General features: G+C 41.7%; 1 protein-coding gene across 2 annotated transcripts in view; it reads left to right on the top strand.

Moving 5' to 3' along the window:
• The first annotated feature begins 863 nt into the window (after window positions 1-863).
• Window positions 864-18737, top strand: part of osbp2b (oxysterol binding protein 2b) — a 47823-nt gene continuing 29949 nt past the window's right edge. The window contains exons 1-2 of one of the 2 annotated variants that reach the window (XM_030737553.1): window positions 864-1228; window positions 6925-7133. In XM_030737553.1, coding sequence (XP_030593413.1) covers window positions 1071-1228; window positions 6925-7133 — 367 coding nt within the window. In that variant the 5' untranslated portion in view covers window positions 864-1070. Of the gene's footprint in view, window positions 1229-6728; window positions 6826-6924; window positions 7134-18737 lie in introns of those variants that run through there. The other variant, XM_030737554.1, reaches the window with a different exon arrangement.

The following is an 18737-nucleotide window of genomic DNA, read 5'->3' as shown; positions in this document are numbered from 1 at the left end:
CGTTCTGACTCTGGGAGAAAACATTTGTTTAATACTGTGGGAGCGCAGGGTGTACTGATTGTACTGGTGATGTTGGGTGAAAAAAAAAACCCCATCTTGTTTGGTTCTATCTATGGGCCTGTTTACTATGCATGTATATCAATGTCCCATTTAGATGTAAGCATAATAAAAACTAAAAGAATAAAATGAAATATGATACCCTGGGCAACCCAGAGCTTTGAGGTTAAGTAAAAACGCAGCAAAGTCCCAAAGAACAGGTAGTGGCTTTGGGGCCTGGAAGTCTGCATAGTGGGGCTCTGTGGGCAGCCTAATGCAGGCATGGCTTTCTTGGTCATGTGGTTTAATTATTATTTGATCCTTTAACCAACACTGAATGTACTTTTTCACAAGTGAAAGGGTGCTAAAAGTGTTTCACAACCATGTGCACCGGTGCCACGGATTAATTAGGACCTATATTATAAGCAAACGAACAGGTCGAATTAATAACATTAATGGTTAACTTAGTTTATCTGCCCTACATCTCTGTACTCATCTGATAGTATTGGGGCTAAAATCAGGAGCCAAAACCGCATGTCAAATGTTTAGGAATGTTTAGATAACAAAGTCACGTGGTGCGGGTCTGAATTATAGACTTGAATTCATAAGAGAGGGCACTCCCACTCAATCCACACCGAATGACCAGGTTAGCGGCCGCTGGCTCCTAAAATTGCTGCCATAAACTGTTTATCAGTGTCGTAATGTAGGTAATTTAGTTTGATGGCAGCCTTATCAGGTTACGCTGAGACCATGTAAGAACTCTCTTCTATCGAGTCAAGCTCTGTGCTCTGAATCCTCTGCAGTCTGCATCAGCAAAGTGTCTTGGCATCACTTCTCGTCCTTCCTCCGGTGTCCATTCCAGCGTCATGTGAAGGGGGCTTACGGTGGTTTCTCTCGCCACAGACCGGACCCTCTTCCGTCGATCTCATTGTCAGTGCCGACGTCCTCGCCCTGGTAGTCCGTGTGGGGGTAGTGTCCCTGTCTCCGCTGCTGCCGGTTTATCCTGCACCCTTTGGCGTGCGGCGGAGCCGAGGATGAGCGAGCAAGGGAAGGGCTCGGCATCCGCCTCTGCCGCGGCCCCGGCACCAGGGTCGGATACTTACAAAGGCTGGCTTTTTAAATGGACCAATTATCTGAAAGGCTACCAACGCCGATGGTTTGTCCTCAGCAATGGCCTGCTGTCGTATTACAGGTAAATATTGTACACACGGTGTGTATATTTCCACCCCCCCAAAATATCAGCGCCACTTGGGCTCATGGTGTCTCTTATTTCTGTGTCAGCGCATCACTACAGCTGGCTGCCTCAGCTGGTTAGCAGCAGGCTAAAGCTAGCCGCCAGAGCTGACGGAGGAGAAAGAAACAGTGTGCTTTAACAGACAGGAGAGCGCGGAAAGGCAGGCGGAGATGTACAGGGCAGATAGTCTTTTAATTAAGTCGGGAATCATGTCAACAGCAGGGACAGACGTTAGTTAGCACACTAAGCTAGCACGCTAGCCTCCTGTCATGAGCTGTCAGGCGGGCTGCAGATCCAGCTGTCCGCCCGGAGATGCCAACACCACAGGATGTCCAGCCGCTTTTAAAATAAATTTAATCATCCCTACGCCCTGAATATTTCTCTTTATATCATTGTCACCTTCTCAAATAGCCGTCACGTTACTTTTCAAAGTGTTTTCATTCATTGCGTCGTGCTCACGTTACTGAGCCGAGCTACTAAGTAGTGATCACTGTAACGGGATACGACGCAAGAGAAGGTCGCTATCATCATCCTCCTGTTTTCGCTCCTGTCACACAGTCAGCCTGCTAGCTGCGAGCTAATGTTAGCTGTTCAACAGCGTCGCACCTGTGGATCAGGTGCTTCCTCCGCGGGAGTCATGTTTCCGCAGGTGCAGGTGTTCAGGCTCAAACGCGAGCGCGCTGAGTGGACTGTATAGCGTGTCAGGTCGCAGGGTAACAAGTGTATATGATTCAGTTTGCTCCAGCATGGAGGAGTCTTTATTAATAACGAGGATTTATACTTTATGACTTGAACTTAAAGCCTGTCACAACTAAGAAATCACCTTAGCAACAGCAGCAAGAATTAAAGACTTGCTTGTATAGGCGAATTAACAGTCACGCTGCCTTTCGTGACATGATCTCAGCTCTCCAAGCGTTTTCCACAGCGTTTCCCCTGAACTCCTTTGATTTGCTGACAATGGGGGGTGGGACCTGTAGGTGGAAAGCCGGATCTTCAGCTGCTGTTTTGTTAGGCAAAAGTAGTTCATTTTCACTTTAATTGCTTGGCTGTTGCATGTTGAACCAGTTTGCCTGCTATCACTAAGCTTTTTTTTTCAACACTGCAACATCCTGCCTTATCTGCCCTTGATGCACGCAGAAGGGTTCAGCAGTTTGAACTTCATGTTGATGCCTGTTGTGCTAACAAAGTGTTTATGTCAGCTGAATGAACAGACCCAACAGTTGGACCTTTTGGTCAGAGTATCTGCAGCAACAGTTCTTCACCCTATCTGACCCAATTTCCCTAATTAAAGAATGAAGGTGTACCTAATGGAGTTTAACCTTCTTCTGCTCACCGTGCTGCGAGTCCAAGCCGTCCCTGTGAAGTTTAAATGCGTTCACAACTCGGATGGCTCTGGTATAATGTGTTAATGCACACTGTAATTGCTTGCGGCGATAAAATAATGTGACTCTTAAGCTGATCCCTTGGGGTTAACGTCTTTTTAAATGTCATCTTTAATTGGGAGGTTAGAGTGCAAAAGAAACTCGGAAAGGATTCACTGCCTTGTTGAAAGGCTCTCCTGCATGGTGAATGCTCATCAGTATGGGGGTTGAGTCTGCATCCCCTGCCTGTGAGGCAAACTTCTGACTCATGATGTTTTCTTGCTGCTTCAACACCATAAATGCAGACTGAATAGAGAGCTTTCTCTGCTCAGTACGCTGGCAGATACATGATCAAATCGCCTTTTCAGCCCATTTCATGCAACGCTGCAGCCTTGCCACGCTTTCTGAAGGAGACTCTTTGTCTTTTATTGCCAGCAGGGTTATTTGACAGAGGTGTGGTAGACAAAGCTCTACACCTGCCTGTGCTTCTGGTGAAAGGAAACACGCCTGTTGCCTCCAACCTCTATTAATAGTCCATTATGTTGTAAGGTGACTGCTGTCCCTAGAGTAAAGGTAGCCTGTCGACATCTGAGCACAGACGCAGCGAAGCGAACGAGCTGTCCCCTCCGCCGCTGTCTGCCTGGTAGACCACATTGTGCCTGTCTGACTTCAGGCTTTGTGTGCGCCTTCTTTGGTTGACTCTCTGCGCTTCTTTTTCTGAGCAAAGTAAAGGGGAAACATTTGGGTAAATGAGACGCTGTGTTAGTTAATGGGTCTTCAAACTATTTGTTGTTTTTAAGTTGAAACATCAGAAGAAACACAGTGTCACTTTGCATCAGCGTCTTATCTGATTTAATGGAAAGACGATTCAGAACACATTAAACAGTATCGCGCACTTCAAAGCAAAGGCAACTTTCATCAAATTGGATGCAGCCTATCCTACAATAATTAGTTTTTTTCTTTTCGGTATGCAGGCCATACCCCCCCCCCCCCCCCCCCCCCCCCCCCCCCCCCAAAAAAAAGGGGTATTTTGTACTTGTGATAAATCAGTACTGAGGGACATGGCAATTAAGACTAGTCAATACTCCAAAGGATTCCTTTCATTCAGGTCTGCTGTTGGCAAAGCAGCAGCTTGGTTCTTTGAGCTGGTGCTGCGAAGCAACTGCTGGGCTATAAGAAATGGCTCGACTCTGTGGGCCAACTGACACACTCAGCACTTGCACCTGTTAAATTGTAGTGAGTTTTATAGAGATTCAACAATGCATCAGTTATTGATTGCTTATGGTGGTGACACTGCCGTTCTGTCTGGTTTTTATTCTGCTTCAGGTTTGTGACTTTTTGTTTTTGTTTTATTTCACTAGATCCTCATTGAGCAGAACAGGACACGTGACAAGAGCTTTATAATTTTTTTTATTGGTAATTGACTTTTCCTCACAGTTTTAATACTCACCTCTTAAAATATATCCAGCTTGGTGTGTTAGGGAAGATTACAGGGCATTAAAGCTTTGAGTGCTATTGGAGCTACCATATCAGTAAGTAAATCCGGCATTGCCTTTCATCGTAGATCAGGCCTTCCGTGTTTCTTCTCAGCTGCTGGAGAGTGACTAGATGGTATCAATTTAAGTGCTCACTGGGGGTTCAGCACCGTCTGTGTTCTTTTGGAGAGTCAGGTTTTGGCGTTACAGCGCGCACACTCAGCTCCTGGGTGCAGGGATGCGGGGAGAGAGAGGGAGCGGTGAAGCCGGCCAACCTTCGGCCCAGCTGGAGGGTAAAGCCTGGCCTGAATCCTGTTCACTATTCTGACACATCAGCAGAGTGGCTGGAGAAAGAGATGTTGCCGCGGTGATCTAATCTTGTTAATGGGCTCATTTTTGGTAGTTGCATTGGGCAAAAGCGTGTACATGTGAAAATGTCTCAGCGTGTGTGTCTGTCCGGGTGATCTGTGTGTGTTTATGTGTAGCCGAGGGCAGCAGAGCGATGCTGAAGAGAGCAGGGGCTCTGGCCACATTCTCAGCATCTTATTGTTTCAGTTTTTCAGCAAGTCATGTCACACCATCCATGTGGTAATATCATTGCTTTGGTTCCCTTATCTTTCTTTTCTTCCATCAGCATGACATAGTCGCCAGCATTTCTCCCTCCGTGTCTTGCGATAGGCCCGCAACCAAAATAAAACCTGTCTACTATGCATTCTCATGCACTGGGTGCTCGCTTGCCTGTCTTTGTGTGTCTCTTCATGCTTACGGCCGTCTGTTCTATGTTGTTCACTGGTTGTTGTTTTGTCATTACATGCTCCAGATCGGTGGATTTGTGTTTTATGAGGATTTGTGCGCAGGGGACTGACAGGTAAAGCACTGCAATTCTCTCCTGGCTGAGCGCAACATGCAGGACCCTTCTCATGCCTGCAGCAGCAGCTCCACTCACCTTTGCCCTTCCCCTCTACATGTGCCTTGACACCCCTGTAGTTCTTATCTCTCTTTCCCAGCTTCCTTTGTAGTTTCCTAGACTGTATAATTTCATGGCCTTTGCATGGCCTCGCCTCCCCACAGGGCAGAAGCGATCAGTTGTGGATCTCATCTTACTCATCAACAGCGCATTCCTTTCATTGACCCATTTAATCCAGGACTCTGCAGCTGAGCTCTGCTGAAATCTGGGCTGTTCAGGATCCCTGGCTGCCCTTCGCTCTGCTTCGCATGGCCACAGTGCGGTGTTGTCTGCGCAACTGATGTGCACCGAGTGCCAGCAGAAGAGTGGTACACTGAACCACTTGTTCCAGACTGGCATTATAACAAGACTTGACTTCAGCCAGTAGAAGCTGTATAAGGGAAGTCGCTGCCTGGCAGAACTTTTAAATACACTTCAGACTCTCACTTAATAAGGCGGGAACCACCTTGCTAGTGTCAGCTGAGACTGGAGCTGCTCAAGAGCTTAGTGCTGCTTGGAGACAGCTGCTTGTGGCAGGGAGAGCTCACTGAGGATGGATGAAAGGATGTTAGGACCCACAGACAAATTCACATGATTGCACGGCTGCATGCGTCAAAGGGGCTGTTTCCAAGGGTATGAGCAGGCAGACATGTGACATAGAAGGCTGAGCATCTGTTTTATTTGACACAACCTCTGCACTTCACAAGAGCGGGTGGAGCATATGATTTTGCTGATTAGTTACTGGTCCCTGGTTGAGGCCATTAATCAGCAAAATCAGCAGTCTGTGGTTGGACTGAAAAACCTTCCAAAGGCCACGAGGGTCCAGCTATGCCCTGCAGTTCATCTTGTCTAACTGCAACAAAATGTCAGGGAGCTGGTTTTCCAACACAGAATTTTACGTAAATAGTTTCTGTTGAATGTTTTCTTTTTAGTTCATCAAAAACTAGTTGTAGTAACATGAACCTCATTTAAATGGTGTTGCCTTACTGATACTGTTCAAAATGAATCTTCTGTATTTGTCTGTTTTAGAAAATGTACAGCGTCCTTTACATATTTTACATATTTGCAACCACATTGTTGAAAAATATCTAAAACATGTACACAGTATATGCTTTTTGGCTTTGTTCCCAAGGTAAATCACCAGGATTGTAATAAAAATATTTTGTCTTGTTTTTTTTTTTTTAATTGAATTTCATTTACTCAGAAGTAATTACAGAATGCACAGACTTCAGTTAAGTACAGATTTTTTTTTTTTTTTGCCTTAAGTATATGCAGAACAATTGTGTTGTTTTAAGCCATGAACAGCACTGCAGTATAATTTTGCCAAAGATTTACACAATGCATATTGGCATAAACTGATACAAGCCAGTGTTCCCTTTACCCTTTGTTCTAATCTCTTGTCCTGCTGCTTTGGCTCTGCCTCCCTACTATCGCTGTCTCGTTTTTACCTCCTCTCACACTCTGTTCTCTTTGTTCACACTGTCCTTCATTGTTTGCTTGTGTTTGGTCAGACAAAGGCCTTGTTATGTGCAACAGTTGGACTTAGAGGCTACCCAGATACCCACAATTCAACACACTCACAGCAGGGCAGTCAGGTCATGCTGAGTGAATTAGAAGCTCCATTTGTATGCAGGTTTAATTTCGTGAGTGAGTGTATGTGGTGTACTTGCATACTAAAAAGTGACATAATCACCGTGGTTGTCCACCATTCCTCCTTATCTCCCTGCTTGTGCTTAGTGGCCACTCTCCTACCTGCATCGCCTGCTGTAACGGGTATGAATATGAATTTGCAATGTTATGTTTGAATGATGTGATTGTAAGACAAAAAAGAAACAAGTCTTCAGCTTTTTCTACCTGGTGTTTTTGTTGCAGGACGCAGGCAGAGATGGCCCATACGTGCCGTGGAACAATAAACCTGGCAACTGCACACATCGACACGGAGGATGCCTGCAATATTGTCCTGAGCAGCGGCGGCCGCACTTACCATCTGAAGGCCAGCACAGAAGTGGAGCGGCAGAGATGGGTCACGGCACTGGAGCTGGCCAAAGCTAAAGCCATCCGCATGATGAACGATCAGTCTGGTAAGAACAGTTGTAGGACCCAGGTATTTGAATAGAAAATCTGAGCTCCACGACACACTACTTGTGGTAGATGTGCAAACATAATGCGGGTAAGATGTGATTAGCCACTGGTGCAAGGTGTTACTGGTGAGAATCAATAGGTAACAAGCTGAATTGAATCAGTCTGAGCAAAAATAAGAGTGTGCCTTTGTCTTGTTTATCTATAGTAAATTCACTATTGATCCAGCAGTGTTCTGCACAGTTCTTAGGCCAGCCTAGAAATTTGGATATACTTGATTTTCCTGGTCTCCAGTGTCCAGTGCTATTTGATATTCAGCACAGCTGCTGTTTCAGTCCAGTCCTGCTTCTTTAATGTCATTCACATTCCATCGTGAGCCAGGAGAGGGCAGCGCTGTCTACTTAGTCAACATACTGGAGTATGCTAATAACACTGTGAGAACTGAGCTTCCATTCAGCCTCCTCCTGTCAACAGAACACTCTCCTGTCCAAGGGGGCTTATTCTTGTGTGGTTGTATTAAATGTTTCTGGTCAAAGGCTGTGGGAAAAGTCTGGGAGGGCTGTTTTTCTTCACGTTTCACCCTGGCATCATCCCAGAGTGTCTCTGCCTGAGTGTTTTGTAGACAGGGCCTACAGAGACTGAGAAAGGCTATATATTGCTCTGGCCTTCATTTGGAAGTCAGTTCACTAAATATAGACTTGGAGGGGGGATGTGAGAGCTTTTCAGCTCATCACTTCCAGTAAGCAGGACAGGAATGCTTGTATATTTGTGTTTTGAAAAGGTTAAGCTACTGACCACCTGTGTGTGTGTGTGTGTGTGTGTGTGTGTGTGTGTGTGTGTGTGTGTGTGTGTGTGTGTGTGTGTGTGTGTGTGTGTGTGTGTGTGTGTGTGTGTGTGTGTGTGTGTGCATTTTTGGGTGGCCAGTTCAATTGTGCTGACGTCCAGCTAAAGCTTTTGTGCCACCACGGTTTGATATCCTTTATTTTCTAATGTCTCTTCACAGAACATGTCCTTCTTTGTGTATTTTAACCTGTTTTTGCTCAGTATGTTTTCCCTGGTGTTTTACTAGTAGTTTATCAGCCAGAGTGGGTGAAATAGACAAAAAACACAATTGCTGTTTAATAATGATTTTTAAAAAGACTGCCGGGAAAGCTTGAAAGATGCAATATGATTGTTTGTTTGAAAGGACGTTAAGCCAAGACTAGTTATAGCTGTAAAAAGACACATTTATAAATGGTGTTTTAAGTAAATGTTAATAAAATGATGTATTTGTGAAAGATTAGCAACATTTTCATCCATCCATCCATCCATCCATCCATCCTCTTCCACTTATCCTGTTCAGGGGCTGGGGCTGGAACTGGAACCTTTCCCAGCTGTAAAAGGTAAAAGGCAGGGTACACTCTGTATAGGTAGCCAGCCTGTTGCAAGGCTAACACAAAGAGACAGACAACCATTCACGCTCACATCCACACCTATGGGCAATTTAGAATTGCCAATTAACCTAACCCCCAGTAACTGCATGTCTTTGGACTGTGGGAGGAAACTGGAGAACCAGGAGAAAACCCACACAGATGTGGGGAGAACATGCAAACTCCCCACAGAAAGGCCCAGGCCAAGGTGGATTCGAACCCAGACCTTCTAGCTGTGAGGAAACAATGCTAACCCCCACACCACTATAAAATAATATGGAAGCTATCATAAAAAGGCCCATGTAGGCATGTTTACTAGAAGTATTAGTTTTTTCTCATTTAAGAGAGGAGATCAAGAGGACAGTGGTGAGAGAATTATGACTTACTGTGCAAGTTTGCTCATTCTTCAGATTTTAAACTGTATATGAACATGAACATCACTGCCACCAGTTATCCACGGTGTAATATCCATCAGTGTGTGATGAAACACTCACTGTAGGACTATGTACATGAATGCCAGAAGCTTTTTTTTTAATGTTTAAAAATGCTTTGAGTGATCGGTAAGACCAGGAAACTGCCATATGAATGCCAGTCTATTGACACACACACACACACACACACACACACACACACACACACACACACACACACACACACACAAAATCAAAACAGCACACGCAGCGACTTTTTAATCCATAGGTTGGCTCGAACTCCAGAAATGCTGGATCCTACAGTTCCCATAATGCAACACAGCACTCTTTTTGTGCCTTCTCAGCAAAGTCCTTTTAAATTCAAGTCTCTCTACTTAGCAGCTGAATAGCTCGGGTCATTTATTTGGGCAGTTATTTTGAAGTGTTATCTAAATTAACTTTTAATTTCAGTGAGCACTGGGACATAAAAACTGCATGTGGTCAAACCCACTTTAAAAAGTTTTTAAAACCTTCTTTACCCCAAAGAAGGTTTTAAAAAGTCATTATTCCCTCTTGTAGATACACTTCAACCAGCATATTTGCTCTTTCTCAATTAGATTTAATATATTTCAATTCAGGATTCTTTGAGTGCCATATCTCTCTCTTTTAATGTCTCTGCTCTTCGGCGCTTACCTTTTCAATCCGACATCTCCTGTTTCACAGATGGGTTGTATTAACTTTAAAAGTCTCAGGTGCAAGCTGAGATCACCACAAAGACACCATTAGCAGTTATATTTTTTTAGTTAAGAGCCACAGAAGGTAACCTTTAAAATAGGCTGTGTAATTATCCTGAATGTATGGCCATTTAAAAGCATTAAGTCACAGAAAAAGGCACCTGTTTGTGTTCATCTTGGCTCTGCATTGGTTTTTGTGTGCTAATCACTCCAGGTGTGCTGCTGATATAAATGACAGAGATTGAAAACTGTCAGTCTGAGCCTATTAAGCTCTTTGTTAAATGGTTTATCTAAAATCGTGGAACTTGAAATCTCCACTATTTGCTGCCCAAGTGCTGTAATTACCTGCCATATATTAGACTTTTACTTTACAAAGCAATGAATCATATGCACTTTGTTTAAACTCTGAGTGAGTAGTGCTTTATGATTTATTTTTTCTTACATTATTTTTCACAGCGAGTCTGTAGGAGGACAGTTTAAGAGAATGTGAGAAAAGGACACTGTGAGAACTTCTAGAGGAAAATTAATTATCTTGTAATGCTACTTCTACTGAGAGTACTGCTTTTATATAGCACTAAATTTCTGTATGTCAGTAAAAGCGTCAAAATTACATTTGTAGACTGTGTTCCTTCCAGCCTAATGCAGAGCATCTTGTTCTTTGTCCATGAACAAACATGGATCAGTGACCAGGCGCCTACATTTATTAACTTTCCCTCCCCTTTCTGTCTCTGCCATCAGTCTCCTCAGGGGAGTACAGTGTAAGTCCTGAGCACGTGACTTGCATGTCAATACAGAGCAGAACTGATACCATGAAATCCTTGACACAGCCTACTATTTAATTGCTTTGCTTAGACATGCAGCGCAGTGTAATTTTTAAGTCTTTACATCCATTCATCTACTGTATAATTTACTGCATTGTAAGCCTCTGTCTGTCAGCCATGAGTTTCGTCTTGTTTCGACCTGATCAGAGCTCTGAATCAGTTGCCTCAATCGATGCTGGTGTCACATCTGCTGCTTTTCCATTTACGAGCCTTCTCCTTTGCCTGCTTTTTCCCATGTGGGTATTGTTTTAATTTAGGCTGAGATTGGGTTTCTAACTGAGACTATTTGCTGAAATCAGAGGCATGTGGGTTCAGCAGGTGGCAGTGTTTCCCCGCATTTCAGTGTGTCCTCTCTCATGGGTTCCTCTGCCTCGTCTTCAGCTTGTGAAAGTGGGCTCACAGCCTGACACTTCTGAGCCTGTAAATTTAGCACAAGCTAAATTTTCCTCAGTAAATTTTTAGTGGATACTGAACATGTATACTGGAAGGTTGTTTTTGTTTGTTTTTTAAATGAGGAAGCAGTCATCGACTCAGGTAGGCAGAAGAGTAACGGCATCAGACACCGATGTGAAACTTGAGTTTTCAAAAAGAAGTGCGCTGATCTGCAGTTTAGTCAATGAGTAGTACATCTGTCAGTGAATTTTTAACTTAAACTGACTGGTTACATGTGTGAGTAAACTGGAATTTTATCTTCTTGCTTGATTTATTTTTCTTTCTTTCATCCTTTTCTTACCTCTTACCTCTTTCTTACCTTTTATTGTAAAGGGAGAGCTCTGTCCAAGGTCCTGAAACCTTAGGCATATTTAAAAAGATGGAGAGAGGCCAGATTAGGATAACCGCTTAAACAATCTTCTCTTTATTTTATTTTTTTCATCGAGCCTACCTCACTCTGCTTCCTGCCTCTTGGTGTGAACTGACTATAGTGTGTTTTTCTTTCTTTTTCTTTTTTTTTTCCAGCCCCGTATATTCTCACCAGCTCTCGTTCTTCCTCTCTCTTCCTGTCACCCTCTCGCTTTCTGTTTGGCTTTCCTGCCCCTCCCTCTGTCTCTGTCTCTCTCGTTCCCCTTCTCTCTCAGTGAGCCAGTTGTGCTGCTTTGCATCCGGCGGGGTTTAGGTGTGAATGGAGTAACCATCTTCTTATTTCTCTAACTCTCCCCTTTTTTACCTGCTTTCTGTCGCTTAAATAATTGCGACTGTGCTGCCAAGTAGTGGGAAATGATGCAAACAGGATAAGGCACAGTCTCCCTCCTGTAAGTAAATGGTTTTTCTTCCATTTGTGTTGTGCTCAGGAATTTTGTGTGTATGTGTGCGCGTGCACAGACATATCTGGTTAAGATGATTAGATGTATCACCTATCATATTTGTGTATTTCTGATTATTTATAGTGATTAAATCATCAAAGGGGAATTTGTGATTTCCAGATTTAAGTGTAATTTCTGTGCCACTGAAAGTGTTTATGAAAAGTAGGGAAAATTCTTTAAATTGGAGAATTATTGAAATAAGGAAGTAACAGATAATTAAAAAAAAATCAAAATTAAATAGAATGAGTATGATTTAAAGCTGTACATCATGTAGGTTGTTTAGGGTAAATGAACCTTTTAGGACAGGGAAGGAGACCCGGGTTAGAGGACGTTTCTTATCATTTGTGTGACAGCAGCCTACATTTGGGCTTGAAATATCCCTTTCTACACATTTTTTGCATCAATAAATGGATGACTTGGTCTAGTATATGATTTTTCTGATGACTTTGTAATTGTTTTTATTATTTTATTTTATAGAATAAAGTTGTTTTTGTTTTTTTAATTTCTTTTTAGCTGTTTTGGAAAATATTTACTTTTGCTATTATCACAGTAGAGCCAAAAACTACATCTTGAGATATTTTATGAACTACAAATAAACAGTTCTTCCTTTTGTGATATATTTTTTTCTCAATTAAGCTGCAGCTGCTTTATTTATAATGAGCCTTACCCATGAAATGCTATTTTCTGAGCTCACGAAGGATGTTGTGAAATGACAGATGGTGTGCTTATTATCTTCATCAATTAGTTCTCCTGTGACTGTGAATTGAATTGCTTGCCCTTGTTTGCCTTGGATGTAGAAGCATGTGTCGGCTGAGGTTGATTTGCAAGATCGGCTCAGTCCCCAAAGAAAAGTGCGATGGAGACTGAGAGATCAGAGCCACATTCAGGCGTGTGACATAACAAACATAACTGAAGCCAAGCTTCACAGTGAGCCTAAATGCTGTGGTTGTCCAAATAGTCAACCAGCCAGAAATGATGTGAGTCTGATAGCCTTTTTTTTTCCCTCTTCTCTCTGTTTTCTGACATATTTACCTTTTTTTTTTTTTCCCGTTTGTTATGTCTGTAATCATTTGTAAATGTTACAGTGTGAAATCACACCTTTCACTGCCTCACAGTAGATTTAACCTTTCTGGACTCTGACTTCCTCCATGGTGCTGGCCATGCTGACACATTGATTTTTGGACTTAGACACCACCTGTTTTTTTTTCCCACTGGTGTGACATTCTCTTTAAGTTCCCACTTTGTCTGTGATGTTTTTCTTTTTCTTGCTGTAAACAACTGAAATTGATAGAATCCGTTATCAAGCTTTGACTTGAAAATGCATGACATTGTCTTTTCTTTATTCTAGCTCTCCTCTGTCACTGTATATTGAAAGCACGTTTGGCAAACACTCCCTTTTTAGGATAAGCCGTGTTGAATGAACACTAACTCACCCCACCAGTAGGTGACTGCTGTCTGGACAGAATGCAGTTGGCATTTTATTCTTCTCTTAATCTACAAAGACAGTAAAGACAACTTTTTTGGGCAGACATTCTGCTTTGGGTTCTGAGGTTAAATCAGACATGAACAGGTTCATTTTTAAAAAATCTCCTCTGAGATTTTGGCCCATATTGACACAATACCATCCCGCAGCTGATGGAGATTTGTCAGCTGCACATTTATGATGGGAATCTCCTGTTCCACTACATCCCAAACATGCTCTGTTGTGTGCCAAGAAAATCTCCTCTGCACTATTACACCACTACCAGCAGGTTGAACCACTGATACAAGGCAGGATGGATCGATCCAAAAGTCACAGCATAAATCAAGACTCATCAGACCAGGCAACATTTTTGCAATCTTCTGTTGTCCAATTTCAGTGAGCCTGTGTGAATTGTAGCCTCTCTTTCCTGTTATCTGACAGAAGTGGCACCCTGTGTGAAATTGGTTGTAACAAGTGGTAACTCAAGTAACTACTTGTTACAACTGTTGCCTTCTTTAATGATGCCCAGAGGTCCTCTGACCTCTAGGCATCAACAAAGAACTGATGCTCACTGGATATTTTCTCTCTTTGGGATCATCCTCTGTAAACCCTAGAGGTGGTTGTGTGGGGAAAATCCCAGCAGATCAGCAGTTTCTGAAATACTCAGAGCAGCCTGTCTGGCACCAACAACCATGCTACATTCAAAACAACTATTCTTCCCCATTCTTAATTTGAACTTAAGCAGATTGTTTTGACCGGGTCTGCATGCCTAAATGCAGTGAGTTGAGTGATTGGCTGATTAGATATTTGCATTAATGAGCAGTTAAACAGGTGTAACTTATTTATTTATTTTTAGTTATTCTCAACTTAATCAACAACAAAAAAAATTTTTACTCTGAGTTAAATTTGACGCTTATTTACTGACATTTATTTGTTTTTATATTTTCTAAGCTCTCCAAGGATAAAGCTGTTGCCATCTTTGATGTGGGTGTAGGTGTTGTTTTTGTCTATCATGAGGTTAGCCACAGAGGCTTTGTTTACCTGTTTACACTAGACTGTAATGGTTCACGCTCACTACCACCCAATATTAGAAAAAGAGCTGCATGTTGGTTAGTTTATATTTCAACCTGTGTTGAATTATATTTGATTTTTTTTTTTTTTTTTTTTTTTGGTTGGGATTGGTTTAGAAAATTTAGTCCTGGATATATCTGGAATAATTTTGTAAAACAGCCACACTTGTTTACAAACATCCCTCTTTAATAAATGCATTTTCTGATTTTTCTATTGCATTGAGCGATCTGACTGTAATGACACTTCTGCACATGACATGGACTCCCATTACAGCAAGAGCATGTTGTGGTACCACAGGACCCCATGGCAACAACTTAGACCTCCAGCACTTTACAGTCATGAAACAAAAAGAGGAATTATTAGGACAAGTGTATTATTCACTGTACACACACTGACTCAGTGTTTTGACAGCTTGCAGCCTCTGCTTTTTTTTTTTTCCCTACCGGGAAATAAAGGTGTCTCTTTAAAAAGAGATGTCAGGTCATATGATGCGATAATGAATCACTCTATCTGTGAAATAATCCATTCAAGGAATCTTTTGATTGCTGAAATTTTGCTGTTTTAGAAAGTTAGAGTCCTGACCTTTTAAGCTGATTAAATTGTACATGCAAGACAACCCACGGATATCACTGAACTGAAACTGGTCTTCTAATGAGCAGTGGTTTCAAAAACACTGCCCCCTCTGCAGCTCTGGTCAGCAGCCATTTAACTGAGCGGTATGCTTATTAAGATGGTTCATTATTTACTTGCTAAATCTGCAGTAGAGCAAGATTTATTATTTAATTTATTTATTTTTATGGATCAAACACTTAAGTCTAAAACAAGATCTCAGAGTGCTTCAGAGCACGTCAGGCATTATATTGACATGATGATCTCTCTCGCTCTCTCGCTCTCTCTCTCGCTCTCTCGCTCTCTCTCTCTCTCTCTCTCTCTCTCTCTCTCTCTCGCTCTCTCTCTCTCTCTCTCTCTCTCTCTCGCTCTCTCTCTCTCTCTCTCTCTCTCTCTCTCTCTCTCGCTCTCTCTCTCCAAAATTTGTATATATTTCAGGACACATGCCAAGATATTTTTCAAAGTAACCATGCCAAGAGTTTGCACACCATTCAGAGGTACTTGCAGTGCCAACACTAGCAGCTGCCATGCAGAGATGGTACCTGGAGTTTATTGTCAGTGATGACTAAAGCGCATATGGGGCTGGATGATTCATTGCCCTAGCGTATTGAGAGTCTGCTTTAATTTCACTCTTCTCCGTGGGCCATTCATACGAAGTATCTGTTTGTGATCGCTAGATCATTAAAATGATGCACGGTCGCCTTACTATAAGGCAGTGCAGGCTGAGACAGGAAGCAATTAGTCTTAACGCTTACATTTGTGGTTAATTAAAGATCTTCCACCTCCTTTCAATAAGTGGGTTACCATTGCCACAGGAGCATCAGTGCATTAGGAGGCCTGCTTTTGGCTTGTATTTCACTGAAGTCCAATTTTGCATTTCCAGTTCTATAATGTAAATGGTCTTCTTTCCCCAGCGATGGTGAGGCGGCACAGTATCTTGCATAATGTGGTTCTTTTATATGGATCAATAACATTTATATGGTTTCTAATGCTTTAAACGATCTCAAATTCAGAATGTGACTTTTAAAATGCCATCTTATATTTTTCCCATTATGAAATGGCTCTCGCTGTTGAAATGTTTGAATGGTTTTAATGAGCTCCGTGCATTCAGGCTGTGGAGGCTTTGTGTGTTTGGGCTGCTGCTTCCTAATGCAGCAATTAGACTAATGAGACTGTTACTTATGCTCTTTAAACACCATCTTTCACTTTAGTTTGTCTCGCACATGGTTTGACCTTCATCTGTGTGTCCTCCAGTAAAAAACAAAAAACAAACAAAAACTTTACCAAAAGCATATTATGTGATGTTTGTACCAACTTAGATTTAACTCCATAGTCCAGAGCCTTTATCCTGAATAAAAATTTGTATTTAACAGTTAACTGTGTGAAATAAAATAACCTGAGAAAATAATATAAAAGATTTTTCCTATTCATTTAATATCACTTACATATATTAAAAATATATTTATTTTCATAGATAAAATGCATCCCAGATTGTTTTACATCAAGGGTGATGTCTGTAAGTAAAATTACAAAAAAAAGCATTTAATAAGCAGTGTGGTGAAAAATTATTTGATTCACAGCTGAATTTGTAAGTTTGCTCACTTTCAAAGAAATGAATAGTGTCTGATTTTTAGAATTATCAACCAAAAAACACATTACATAAAAGTTGTAAATTGATTTGCATGTCATTGAGTGAAATAAGTATTTGAGCCCACAAGCAAAACATGACTTAGTACTTTGTGGAAAAACTCTTGTTGGCAAGCACAGCGGTAAGATGTTTCTTGTAGTTGGTCACCAGGTTTGCACACATCTCAGGAGTGATTTTGACCCACTCCTCTTTACAGAAACTCTTTAAATCCTTTAGGTTTCTCAGCTGACACTTGGCAACTCTTTAGCTTCAGCTCCCTCCACAGATCTTCTTTAGGCCTGAGGTCTGGAGACTGGCTTGGCCACTCCATGACCTCAATATGATTCTTCTTTAGCCACTCTTTTGTTGTCTTTGTGGTATGTTTAGGGTCATTGTCATGCTTGAAGACCCATCATCGACCCATCTTCAGTATTCTGGCTGAGGGAAGGAGGTTCTTATCCAAGATTTTAGGATACATGGCCCATCCAATGGCCCCTCAATGTGGTGAAGTCATCCTGTACCCTTAGCAGAAAAAGAGCCCCAAAGCATAATGTTTCCACCTCCGTGCTTGACTGTGAGGATGGTGTTCTTTGGGTCACACTCAGCATTTCTCTTCCTCCAAACACAGCAGGTCAAGCTGATGCCAAACAGCTCAACAGCTGGTTTCATCTGATCACAGCACTTTCTCCCAAGCCTTTTCTGAATCATTTAGATGTCTACTGACAAACTTAAGATGGGCCTGTACATGTGCTTTCTTAAGCAGAGGGACTTTCCGGGTGCTGCAAGATTTCAATCCATTATGATGTAGTATGTTACCAGTGGTGTTTTTGGTGACTGTGGCCACAATTGCCTTCAGATTTTTAACAAGCTCCTCCTGTGTAGCTTTGGGCTGATTCACCACCATGTTTCTTGTGATCATCCTCGCCCATGCAAGATCTTGCATGGAGCTCCAGATGATGGTCATTTTTTGTTTCTTCCATTTCTGAATAATCACACCAGCAGTTGTCACCTTCTCGCCAATCTTCTTGTTGATGGTCTTGTAGCCCATTCAGCCTTGTGCAGGTCTACAGTCTTTCCCTGATGTCCTTTGACAGCTCTTTGGTCTTGTCCATTGGGAGAGGACACACAGCCAATATGTAGGAGCCAGAAGTCTGGCTGGGTTATAGAGGATCAAATACTTATTTTACTCAATGACATGCAAATCAGTTTATAACTTTTATGTAATGTGTTTTTTTTTTTTCTTTTTTCTGGGTTTTAGGTTGAGATTTTGTCTTTGTCCAATAAAATGAAACTACCCTCAAAATTAGACTGTTTCATATGAGTGAGCAGACTTACAAATTCAGCAGGGGATCAAATAATTATTTCCCCCACTGTATATCACACAAAGCCAACAGAGGGTTGTGCTCTTTTTTGCTTGACTAAACTTAACTGTAGTGAAGAAAAGAAATGATGAAGGTCAAGTATGAAATTAATTGCGGTTTCATGCTTCATTCCCCCCTTGAACATGCCCCAAGACATTTAGGTGACATTTTTTATTTACAGTCCAACAATCTTTCCTCGTCAGCACTTCTCTCACCTCACTTACAGCCCCTCTCCTGTTCCCTGTTTCTGCCGCTACCAGATATTTCTGCAGAATATCTGCAACAAAGATTTTACAGTAGAGTCTCCATGCGATACAGTAGCAGTGATTTTAATCAAAGGAATAACTCAGCATAGGTGTTATCTATGCCCATTCAGATGCCCATTCTATATAAACAACATTTATGTCAATAACAATAAATGTAACGGCCTAGAAAAGTTACTTACTTTGCTGCTCACACTGTTGTTAATAAATCACAAAGGATTTTGGACTTCTGGACTGGAGTTTGAGCTAATTGGCCAGTTTGATCATTGTTTTATTTATAAAAAAAATGATTAGCAAGGGGTTCAGTTGGTAATGCAATGTAATTAAGCACATTGTCAAGCCTAATATAATTATATTCTAATTTTATTATATGTTTGAAATTGTTATCATTAAAATAAAGAATATTTCTAAATATTGATCTAAAGTGGCTCCATAGGAAAAACATTTTTAGGAGAAAGTACTTGTTCTAAAATGTATAAATCTGGTTGTTACTTATGTAAGGTTGAGCTTATGTCTCTAAAGGACAACTGATAAGAAT

Source organism: Archocentrus centrarchus, chromosome 9 (assembly GCF_007364275.1).
Source record: "Archocentrus centrarchus isolate MPI-CPG fArcCen1 chromosome 9, fArcCen1, whole genome shotgun sequence".
NCBI lineage: Eukaryota > Metazoa > Chordata > Actinopteri > Cichliformes > Cichlidae > Archocentrus > Archocentrus centrarchus.
Note: the sequence above shows the minus strand (reverse complement) of the source record. Positions and strands in the feature narration are given on the sequence as shown.